The 13031-nt window shown below is 35.7% G+C and overlaps 1 protein-coding gene and 1 pseudogene across 1 annotated transcript; both read right to left on the bottom strand.

The window, feature by feature from the left end:
- Positions 1-8010: 8010 nt before the first annotated feature.
- Positions 8011-9815, bottom strand: LOC143537611 (triacylglycerol lipase OBL1 pseudogene; annotated as a pseudogene).
- Positions 9816-10032: 217 nt separating this feature from the next.
- LOC143537610 (triacylglycerol lipase OBL1-like) lies at positions 10033-10706 on the bottom strand. The gene is made up of 2 exons (XM_077031347.1): positions 10415-10706; positions 10033-10229 (listed from the first exon to the last, which is right to left on the bottom strand). Exons 1-2 carry the CDS (start codon positions 10704-10706, stop codon positions 10033-10035), a joined length of 489 nt encoding a protein of 162 aa, XP_076887462.1.
- Between the last annotated feature and the right edge of the window lie 2325 nt (positions 10707-13031).

Raw genomic sequence — 13031 nt, 5'->3', positions numbered from 1 at the left:
TGTCAAAAAACCCGTTGGGTATACTCAGCCTAAAACCCGTCGGGTTTCTATCGGGTTTTGACAAAATATAACTAATCGATCACAAATAATTGTTACTATAAAAATAAAATGTCTCAAATAATTGTTATAAACATGTTTCAACATATAATATATTATAAATATTTAGAGTATATTATATAAAAACATAGGTGCTGTTTGTTTTTTCAGAGGTAAAATGTCTGCAGTCTGCGGACCACATCTGTAGCAGAAGAGGTGGACAAAACCTCTGCAGTCTGCAACAAGAAGACTGTTTATTTTTTAACATCTGCAGACTGTTAAAATGAACTGAAATTTAAATAAACTGAATTTAAATAAAAAAAGGTCTTAAAAATCCAAATTTAAATAATAGTCTTGTTGCCTAGTAGGAACAACAGCATGTATCAAGGTCTCATCTAATGCACCAACCGCTCCTTTAAAAATCTTTCGCAGCCTCTTCGTTTGGATTCGGTGAATAGCTAAATGATGCATTAACAAACTCAAAAGGACCCTTCACATTTGGCAATTTTGACCCTGTCATGATTCAACATGCCCAATTAGTTAAAATGTTAAACAGTACGTGTTTTAGATGAATTAAAAAGATTACTTGCCTATAAAATACTTGGATGGAAATAGATATGTGTGCATATGAACACTCGCCGCCTCCGCCCTTCCATTCGCATCCAACGCCGTAGTCAAGGTAACATTTATTATTATTATTATTATTATTATTATATCCCTCCGTCTACTAATGTACGTAGTATTATTATTATTATTATATCCCTCCGTCTACTAATGTACGTATCCATCAATATTAATATCCCTAGGGTTGGGTTTTGACAAAATATGTATTAAAATTCAATAAGCAGCAATAATTTTCAAGCTTAAACATAAAAACATGACAAAATATGGGTGAAGAAACTCACAGCAGCCCGCATAGGTAATTAATTAAAGTGGAATTAGAAACCAAGCGAGCCCCCTGGATGGTGAGAATATGAAAGATACGCAATGAATACTGCTGGAGAAATCATAGGCGACGGCGATGGAGGAGTGGAGGAGTGGAGGCGGCGACGGTAGAGTGGAGGCGGCGGCGTGGGAGTGGTAGCGGCGTGGGAGAGACAGCAGGCTTTGGTTGCAACGGTGGAGGAGTTGGGCGGCAGTGGAGAGGAGGAGAGGATTAGGGTTTGGGAGTGAGATGTAGAAGAAGAAGTGGAGAGGTAGGGTTTGAGAGTCTGATGTTTTTTGAGAGGGAGGTGAGAAGAAATGGGGTAGAAGAGGTGAGAAGTAACAATGCCATCACTTCTAGGAGAAGAGGGCGCGCAGACGTTTTTTAATGAAACGTCTTTGGAAAAACAAACACATTGCGGAGCCCAACGTCTGCGCGCCCTCTTCTCAGTGCAGACAAAAGAGGTGGAGAAGTGCTTCAGAGGAAAAACAAACAACACCATAAAAAAGTTATGTCGGGTATATCGGGTATATAATCGGGTAAATGGGTTAATGTTATCGGGTAATCAGGTATATTACAAATCTCAAACCCGTCCCAAACCCACGAAAATTTCGTAATTAGTCCCAAACCCTAAAGGGTCATGTATTACCCGTCCCAACTATGTCGGGTTTCGGGTTTCCCCATCGAGTTCGGGTTTCATTGTCATCCCTAAGAGTAATTTAGGGTGTTGTGAGTGAAAAGTTTTTATATATTAGAAAACCCAGTGTTTTTTCTGTATATTTGAAAAGTTACTGTTCACACCTTATAATTTTTTAATATATTTTGAAATTGGTTGTGAGTGAAAAAAATAGTAATGATAAAGGTATAAAAATATATTATTTAATTAAAAAAGGAGAGAAAGTTTAATGATTTTTAATGTAATTTTAAATTTAAAGATAGAAGGTTGGATACGAAAACTTCTGTATCTTTATAACTTTTGATGTGATGGTGGTTTGGAAACTTAAGAAGAAAGCATGGCACGTGTCTGGTCAATCCAGTATAGGGCTTAAGGGATGGGTCTTGTGAAGTGAGCGTCGTATATCAGTTTTGACGCAATATTGTAATCATTTTTGGAAGAACGTTGTATCTAAATATACATGTTAAGCCTGTATATTCTGTAATCAAATACAGTAAATTGCTGATATTATGGCATACTTTTCTAAAAAAAAATAATATAAAAGTTATATGTGATTGTAAAAATAATAGAGGAATGACAAGGCAACCACCACAAGCAGATATTTTCATTTGAGCCATATCTGAGTTCATAATTCATAGTACGCCTCAACTTGAGCAACTGAGTTAGGGGATAATGACAAGATATGCATTTTATCGGTTAAATTAAAAATGTTTATTTGGTTATAGTTTTCTAAATATTCTTCACCATTAGTCTCGTCAACCCAAACACAGTTTAATCATTAGCCTAGAAGATTTTCAATCAATAAGATTTTATCACGCGTCATCAAAATAATATATTTCATTTATTTTTTGGAACCTAGGGATTTTAGGCGTCTGACAAAATTTATTATGGCGTTCGACTAGATTTATCTCATCTTCCAATGAGATTTTTGTGGCTTTGCCGATAAATTTTTTTTGACAAATAGCAAAATCAGAGTGATTAAAAATCCCACCAAGTAGTGATCAAAAGCCGTTGCTTTGACAAGAGTTAGGGATTTAAGTTTTGGAAATAAAATGGTTAAATGGTTTCTGTTCAAATATAACATTTTGATCATTTTCCCATTGTATTGGTATGATTGAAGGTCCATAGTTATTTGATATGGGGTATGTTTGGCATGAAGCTTTTAAGAGCTTCAAGTTTCAAGTTTTTAATAAAAAAGTTTCTACTTAATTAAAAGTCTTGTTTGGTTTAAGAAGCTTGAAGCTTTTAGGTCAGGATAAAAAGTCTAAAACTTCTATTAGTAGCGTTTAGAAAGAGCTACAAGCTTTTAATATTTTAATTTACTTAAATAACCTTTCAAAATAAATACATTTACTATTATTGTTTTTAGTTATGCTCATTTTAGTAATTTTATATATTTTATTAAAAGTTCCAGCTACTCGGCCAAAATCTAAATATACATAAAAAGTTACAGCTACCTGCTACAACTTTCAGCCACCAGCTTCCAGCCACCCGCTAATAGTTTCCAGCTACAACTACCAGTTAGTTTTGCCAAACATACCCATGATATTGGTAAATAATATTGATCAAGTGTTGTATTCCCACATCAATCTATGAAAAAAAAAATCCTTCAAAAAGAGTTCGATATATATATGCAAATACTGACCTTGGCCGAAAGGATGTGGCAAACTAGCATTAGATTGCACGTCGAAATCAACAGGTGGATTATGACTCCGGTTTAAGCTGGAATGTTTTTCGGAGACGGCAACCCAAGTGAAAGTATCCTTCCTCCGAAGCACGCACGGATAAAACGGACCAGTATTCTTTGAAACCGAACTGTCCCCACACGTACAGTTCACACTCACGTTAGTATAACCCGTATCCGGTAAACGATTGTAGTCATACAAATTGCAGCTATCAATCCACTTTGCAGTTGTGAAATTAGTTATATACTTGGGAATATTGCTAGTGTTTAAGAACTGGGAAACTGAAGTGCTGATATCCTTTCTTTGTTCAACGTTGTAGAAACCAGGCGTAAAATCGCATCCTGTGTTACAGATGGATTGAACTAAGCAAATGAAGAAACTTAAAATGATGAACAAAAATGCTACAAATCGGTTGAGTTCCAACATGATTTCTTTGGGTTGATCGGAAATCGAAAGATGTTAATTTGCTGAATGGATTACTTGAATTATTGGGGGCAACTTGATTGAAGATTAGGAATTTAATTGAATTGAGAAGACCCATGAAAATAAATGCTATGTAGGTTTAATTGACTAGTGACAATGTAGTTGACGGTCGAATACTGCCACCATTGGAAGTTTCAATTCAATTACCTCATTCTTAAATCAGTTTTTCTCTATTATTTCCGTGAACTTACCTAATTAAGGTGATGGTATCAATCTTAGGCCTTTTATAAACTTCTTTTTTAGGTTATACTATCATAAGGATGTGATCGGGACCGTACCCGATACCGACCGGTCCCAGTCCAGAAAATCTCGCTCCCGAAAATCACGAATTCTTGGTACCGGTACCGGTACCGAAATATTCGGTTCGGTACCGGAACTGGGACGGTACCGGTATTGAAGGTAAAAATTCGAGAAATACCGGTCCCGTACCAGTACCGAAACTCAAAACTTTGGTACTGATTCGGTACCGACGATACCAAATCGGTACCAATTTCGGTACCGGTACCAGTTCGGTACATGTACCGATTTTGCTCATCCCTACCCTCCACGTCCATTCCCAACTAACTAAACACTTTAGAGTCCTTCAAGTCAACAAGTAAATGTAAAAAGCATTTAAACCCAATACCCCTCACCCTCCCTTTTTTTAACCACCAACAATTTTTTTTAATGAAAATCACCATGGTCTCACTATATTTAGCAAAATAAACATTGGAAGCTCTTAAAGTTAGACACTTCATGAAAAGTAAGTTTTTAGATTTTAGATTTTTTTTTCTTTCTTTGTGGTAAAATGATTTAAATCATGGCAAACTTTCATTAAAAAGAAAAAGAAAAAGTGATTATAAACTAAGAGCTTCAAAAAGTTTCTGGACATAAACCATAGATCAAACTAGACTTCAAAAACACATCAAACTATATAAGAAATTTAAACATACTAAAATAGCAAACTAACAACAAGCAACTTACTATACTTTCATTTTCTTCTGACTCCACATCATCATCATTATTAAACAACCCTTTGTAGTATGCTTGGAGACTCGTGACTATTTGGAAAAAAAACAATGTCCGATGCTTTAGAATTTGTATCAAATATCTATGAGCAACAACGTTTTCACTTTCCCAAACCCCGATCTCTCCATCTAAGTTCTCTTTCATATCATTTAAAGCATTGAACTTGTTTGAATTCAAAATACCATTTTGCTTATTAGGATCAATCACAACCGGTTCAATAAGTGGGCCCGAACCCGACCCAAAAGAGATTTCTGTCCCAAGCCCAAAACAATATTGATAGAAGACTTATGGGCCAGCATGCATTGATTGGGCCAAAAGTTGAGAGTTTGGGCTAGTTCACCTATATCAAGTTTGGGCATAGGCCCAATCAGATTAAGTCGAGAGACAGCAGCATTAGTTTGGACACGTACTTCTTGTAGGTTCAGTAGGTTTTGTTTGGGCCAACTTAGACCCATCTAGTCTAGAGGTGCACACAGAACCCGCTTAACCAGTTTTGGGTTCTAAGTTTGCTTCATTTTCTTTTTTGTAACCATTTAAAACCCATCTTTATCAACAATTTTTTTTTTTTTTTGTGTTTTTGTGAAACCACATTTGGTACATGACTTTGCACTTCATTTTTCAACTCGGGCATTACAATTGGATCATGAAATGAGTCATGATGTCCAAAAACCTTACACTTCCCACATAGAGAAGGCTTCCACTTGTAATGAAACTCAAGTTTTTTTTTTTTTTTTTTGGTTTGGGGGGGGGTGGGGGGGGGGGGGGGGGGTGGGGGACCATCTCTTGAAGGAAATTCAGCTTTAAGACTATCCGGTAAGCCCCGGGAAGCACTTGCTTCAACTAAAACCCGAGCATAAGGTATAGGACCTCTTTTGCTTTTACATTTTTCAAATGTCATTTTATCCATCATTATAGGCTTGCATATTCTACTTACCACTTGTCCAATGTTACCCTAGTTCCATGAACAAAGGGGTAAATCCTTAACAATCACCCAAACAGGGACCGATTTAGGTTTCGGTTTTGATATAGTTCCCATAACCGCAAAGCCTTTAACAGACCATGGACCGCACTCCAAGACTTTCTACAAACCATCTACATTATCAAAGCTAGATAAAAACCATTCGTCTTTTAATAATTGATTTAATCCAATATTTATGCCACATTTTGATCAAGTATTCTTTCACATCTTGAAATGATAAAATTTTCAAACAATTGAAGTCGGTGAGCTTTAAGATATTCCTTCAGAAAATACCCATTTAATTTGACAATAATTTCCCGATCATCACTGACAATTTATCACTATCATCAGCACCCTCCCTCCCCACTAATCAATTTATCAAATAATTCATATTTTATACACTTGTTGTTTCCATAATCATCAAACAATTCCAAAAGTTTATATTTTTATCACATTCAAATTTAAGGATGAAAATTGAAGATCATGGATTGAAATAGCAGGTTTATCGGCATCCACAGCTTGTTTATAGGTCAATGGTTCAACACCGGAGGGTTCAGAAGCCCCCAATTCAACATGAATCCGAATGCAAATTATGACCCGCTTCATATGAACGAACTCTAGAGATGGATCTCCCAAATTATTTGACACCAACGATCCTCCCGATGTATCAATACCACTGAATGAGCCAGGTGATGTGTTAATGTAACCTCTCGATTTGTGGTTTATGTAAATATGATTTAATTAAACTTATAATGCTCTATAAATTCAATTGTTTATATGAGGGTTTAAGTTATACTATAACAATTTAAGCCTTTAATAAGAATATGACAGAGATTGGGGTTTAAACGGCAATTGTGCAAAAGCATTTGACGAGTCAACCCTCTGCCTAAACTAACAATCTGGAAATTGTTAAAGTGCGGATGAATGTATGTGGTAGCGACGAGAAGAGAGCAAGGTAGGGGTGATACGTTGGTAAAATAATGTTTTTTTAATGTCTACCATCGTGTGTTTTTAGTTATTTATATCTATCAAACCCGATTACTTGGAGTGGTTTTATGATTGCATGTGTTCAAAGCTTAAAGAAACTAACTTGGAGCATTCAAGATGATGAAGAATCAAGGTATCGCTGAAAGGAAGCAACCGACGTCGGAACATCACATGAGCATCAAGAAACCGGGCGGGCCCACCACCGTAGCTTACCGTGGAGTCAAACCACAAACGAGCTGTAAATAAAAGAACTCCCACCGTAGCTACGCTGGGTCTAGGGTTTTTATTAACAAAAAACACCGGTTCACAAAATTTGTAAAACCATAAAAATACTGGTTGTCTTTCCATTGTAAACTATTATAAATGCCGGTTACAAATCCGTTGTAAAAGCATAAATACACCGGTTCGTTAAAATTATATTTTTAAAGAACACCAATTATGTAGCCCGTTGTAATCACTTCATCACAGCGGTTGTTGGTTCGTTGTAAATACTTTGATAACAACGGCTAACAACATGTTGTATTAGGTTCTTTACACCAGTTAAGAGCCAATTGTAAATAAAGTTTTATGATGGTTACCAGCCCGTTGTTAAGTATGATATACACCAATTACAACTCGTTTTTATATCTTCTATGATATACACCGGTTTTGAAACCGTTGTGTAAACGATATTTAACCGTTTTAAAATGGCCATTTTCTATACTAGTGATAATAAAATCATCTAAACTCAAATTCTTGGTCATTATCTAGCGCTAAATTCCTTGTAAATGTAAAGTTAGTGGAATTTTAGATGGAAATAGAATGCTGTTAAAAAAAATCTGGAGCTAAAATCGTATTTTAGAAGCTAAAATTCTGATAAAAGGCCAAATTGCCCTACAAAAATGTAAATATTTCATGTCTTTGCTTGTTGGTAAAGGTTTTTACCATTTGGGGAGAAGTGGTTCAAATCCTGGTATTGGACTAGATCATTCTTTTGATGTAGTTTGGTAAGAAGTAGATGTGTGTGTGTGTGTGAGTCAGTGTACAAAAAGTAAAAATAAAAATTCCATGGGTAAACTACTTGACATAAACAACTTAAACTGATGCATTACATAACATAAATAACTTAAATCAAGTGTATCTTTGTATGCTACAGATTATATGGTAGTAATTAGGACGAGTAGCACCATTAACTAATTTATTTCAACACAATTTATTAGTAATTTATAATCATCATATTCCAGTCGTCCATATGACGTCGTCTTTGTTTGGATTAATTATCTTCTTGAATCGTATTAAAAGCGTCAGGAGAGCCCAGCCTAGTGAGATTAACATAATCTTGAGGACAATGAGCCGATAAACCAGGAAATATTAGTCCAAAGAATCGAACCCCCAAAAGAAGTATCCCTTCTTTGTACTTCCTCCCGAAAGCATATGTCAATGCACCACTTCTTACCATTTCGAAAAGCGCATTCAAGTACATCAGCCCGATCGATACAGGCCAGTATACAGGCCAGAAGTAATTCTTGTTTGGTACTTCCATCATAACCTTCTAAACACCATTCCAAACTAAGTTAAAGTTTATTGTAATTATCTTTCACATACTTAAATTATATGATTTGATGTTGTCTCTTTGTAAAGCTATATGCTGTGGGCGAGTAATAGAGGGTCACATGGGCGACAAGGGGCGCAGAACCCCCCCCCCCCTCTCAGGGCGACAAAAGGGGCGATTAGGGGGTGGGCGACTAGTTTTGGTCGCCTACCATCTTTGTTTTATTTTATTATAATAGTTTGTAAGTGAGTGACACACACACATATATATAGAGGTACAACACCATTACAACCCTAAAACAAAAACTCACTCTTTGCTGACTGGGTGTCACATGGTGCAAGTCGCCCCATTTTGTAGCCCTCCACTACACATAGCCTTATCATTTTATTTTTCTATATACCTAATTAATAATATATAATATCTTATGCGGTCATTAGTATATTATACAGAAACAATCCCTTATGCTGAAGTGAAACGTTAGGGTTACATAAAGAATTTTTTAGGATAGGTGTTTTAGGATTCATCAAAATATTTCTAGGCATTTTTGTAGTTCTTACCAATCGCTACCCTTGTAAGCCAATTCAGCAAGTTCGCGTAGGTGGCAAGTATACCCCCATAGAGTTTAATGAAAAACTTTAGAATAAGAATTAAGTTTGGTCGAAAACTCTATGAGTTCCTTTGTCACCGAAGCTAATTTGCTGAGTTAGTTTGTCACACCAGCGAACTTAAAAAAATATTGTCAAAACATGCAAGAACTTTAAAAAAAATACCTAAAGATAAACTGATTTCTAAATCACATGCTAAAATAATAGAAATTACCTGCCGTTTGTAGAAGCTGCTGAAGTAGTAACAATCGCCAAAGTGTTTGAACTTAAAAGCAGAATTATCAAATGGTATTCTCGGCACAATGTCATTTGAGTAAACAAACCGAAAGTATCGCTCTGCGCCCAACAGAGCTTCCATGGATTTACAGAACTCACCATCTCCAACCCTCGGTTGCCCAAATGTATACACACCTGCAAGTCTGTCCAGCAACTCGGACTCATTATGGAATTGCAATATCGCTGGAAACAAGACCGCTAGTGCACCACCTAAACTATGGCCAGTTACAATAAACCGCGTGTTCTCATTTTCGTCCAGTTTTTCTCTAAGAACTTGCCTGATTTTGTAATAAGCAAAAATCTTATCATCATATTCTTCGTGTTGTTCAAGTTCTTTAGGCCATGAGAATTTTTCTTGTAAGCCTAACGCTTTCATGAAGCCCATGTGGACTTTACCTATGCCGTGAAGAAGGAACCATGAGAAATCAAGATCCGTGCACCAATCGTCTGCGCTAAAGGGAGATGTTCCACGAAACGAGACGCAGATTAAATCATGATCTCCAGTTTTATCGATAAATATAAACGCTTGCGTGGGTTGGCTGTTACCATCGGAACAGTTGTAAAATCCTACAAACTCCATCTGCACAAAGAATGTTTTATATATAATTTAGTTGTGTCTAGAAGAGAAAATATTCCAATCAACCATTTTAAAATAGTATTTCTCTCTTTTATTAAGGCCCGTGATATACTTGGACATCAGACTTTACTCTCCAGTCGATATACGAGTTGGATAACCCTATATGCATGAATAGTATTGTTTTGTAAAAATATCAAATTTAATTTACTATAAAGTTTTATGCATAAAGGCTTTTCTTCAAATTTATCATTCAATATGACCATATGATAGTAACATTTTATTGTATTAAACCTTCCAATCCTCGACTATTTTCTTGATATGAGCTTCGTTCTCGTATGCAGTTTTAGCAGCCATGATTGCAAGCGCGCTAATGTAACGTGGATCATCACGATGGATTTCATCATCCAGCTCCTCTCTTGTGTCTGTTAACCCGACCGCAGATGAGAATTTTGGTGATTCTCGAGATAGTTCAGCGTTCTTCCCTGGAAAATGTTACTCATTTATTAAGAAAGAATCACAAATAAGAACAATCTAACAGTTACTGGTTACCATAACCAAATGATTCGTTATGTATTTTATATTTAATTCGATCATGCATGAAAAAACGTAGACATGCGGACAATACATATGGCATTAAAATGAAAAGTTATTTAAGTTAAAGAAAAACCTTGTATTGTTTTCATGATGAGCATGTAGAAGCTATCATAGTGCAACCAGAGATTCAGGAAAGACTCGATGAAACGCCCCAAACATTCCAACGGTCTGGAAATTAACTTGAGACCCCTAATGAAGACAATGGAGATGAAGATCAATAATCTATGAGTGAATGTTCCACGTAAGCTCTCATCATCATGGGAGTTTATGAATCTTCTTGCCCCGATTTTTTCGTCAAGTAGAAGAAGACATAATTCCCAAACTCCCACCTCGTTGAGATCCAACCGCATATATTCATCACCCATGTTGATTTAATTTGTTTCTCTAGAGAAAAACTTGTTCTAAGATGTAGACGAGTATGATTGCGTAGCATTTTATAAATGGTGTGAGAGAATGAATAAAGATTAGCTTACTCGTTGGATAAATATTCTCTGCAAAAGATGAACATGCTTCCTAAAGTTTAATTGGGCAGATTTCCATATTATATTATGATTATCTCTTCACGAATGGTACGTTACCATATCCTTAGGACTTTTCCATGTTTAGGCTGATTAGCTCATTAAGGTTTTGTTATTTATTCCTTTACTTTCTGATGTAATTCTCAAGCTAAAAACACAATAAGAATTCTCTTGATTACCATTAAACTTTAGAATGTTTGTGGGTTCTATGAATTATTAACTAATTAATCGATAAACATAAAACTATTAAGTAATCAAATATATGGGCCAATGAGGTTGGTAGTCAACTGAGAAAAACAAAACATTAAGGGGTTATGAGTTCTTGTATTTAAGTTCACCAAATGACAAAAATTCATCGTTAAAAAAGAAATATATATGGATTTCAAGATGCATAAGGTTCATTGGTTGAAAGAGATCGAATTCAGCATTCCTACTATGAAAAAATCAACAAATATGGTAAGCTTTTCGTCGTATGAAAAGGTTTTTGACGTTTTATAATGATGTGAGAATTGACATGTCATGTATGTAAAGAGGGAAAATCAACAAATGTGGGTTATACCATTTATGCCATTTTCATCATTTGCACTTACCGATCGCCTCCTACAGGTCCTGTCTTCGGTTCCTGATTTTATGAACTTCGGGTTTTCGGTCCGGGTCGGGTGTTACACGGGTCGGGTCGGGTTTCTCAAATGCGCAGCCCTATTTTCTAGAATAACTCATTCCTGCTTCCTAGTTATCTTGTAATTATCTTGAAGTTTGTTACTTAACTTTGGAACGTGTGATTTTAATATGGATATGGATCAGTTTTGTTGTTGTATGCATCATTCTTCTTGCATGTCTTCATAATATCATGATCCAAAATTTTCTTTAAATGTTTATCTTTATGATCTCTTTATCGTAATTAGAATATGTGTTGTCAAAGAAATATTAGCTCATTGTAAGGGTAGAAATGCTACAATTTATAAACTAAAGGAACAATATTATATTTGTTAAAAAGATCAAGAATCAATCGATGATTAAGCAAAGCCAGCTAATCTCTCCCTTTTGATATGGATCTAGGTTAAAGATTCTTGGATCATTCTTCAAGGAAATTAAAGAACTATTTCATGTTACACCTGTAAATATGCTGTGCATCAGTTCATGGCAGGAGGATCTCATTCTTTACTTTGAACTTGTTCACACAATCACACATGTTTCATATTTGGCAATTTTAAGTACATACGAAGTTCTATGATAAAAGGAGTTACCTTTTTAATATGTTAAGTTAAATTACATTTTATTTTGTAGTAACTATACCCAAAACCTTATTCATGACCAACTGTATATAATTTTTTCGAAATGATGCTTTTAAATGACGTGCAAAGCCAAAAATACTAATTAAAACTTTTTTGTATAACATAAAACTGACAGCAATATTATACTATATATTAAATGACAGTGTCAGCGTACTGTAACAGCTACAGTAATACGGGCATTTAGGGTATTCACTACAATAAACTGAGTCAACATTCAATCTTGATTATGAGCCAATGGGCTTCAAGATTCTTTCAAATACGAGCCCAAAACTTTAAACAAACATCTTCTTGTATCCCTTGACCCTATTGTTGTAAAATATTTTAAAAGAGTAAAGTGCCAAAATCGTCTCTGAGTTTAGTCAATATGCAACTTTCGTCCAAATAGTTTCTTTTTTGCAACCGAACACTTGAGGTTTATCATTTGTTGACAATGTCGTCCAAATTGTTAACTCTGTTAGTTTTCATTATCAACTGAGGGGCATTTTTGTCTTTTCACCAATCTAATATATTTGATTATTATTCTTAACTTAAAACAAAATATCATTCATCTTTATCTTTCTACCCACCCTCATTCATGTTCACCTCCACCACCATCCAAACCCACCAACGACCACCATATCCACCTCACCACATCCCACGCGCCGTCACTACACTCTTGTCGCCGCTGTCAACCATCCCAAAACCTCATTCAAGATCTACCTCACATTCTCTATCGATCTTCTCCTGTTTCCAACACCGACAATCACCACCACCACCACCAAAGCACACACTTTGGTAACTATTCACCATACTACCGCCACCGCCCAGATCCGCGACCACCACCATAACCAGATTCACTTTCGAGAACCTAACCCACCTTCTCCGCCTCTTTTGAATT

This window comes from Bidens hawaiensis, unplaced genomic scaffold, assembly GCF_021521415.1.
Source record: "Bidens hawaiensis isolate Kalapana, Puna unplaced genomic scaffold, B.hawaiensis_p1.1 tig00011233_1, whole genome shotgun sequence".
In the NCBI taxonomy this organism is placed as follows: Eukaryota; Viridiplantae; Streptophyta; class Magnoliopsida; order Asterales; family Asteraceae; genus Bidens; species Bidens hawaiensis.
The sequence above is the reverse complement of the archived record's forward strand: the minus strand, read 5'-3'. Positions and strand labels throughout refer to the sequence as shown.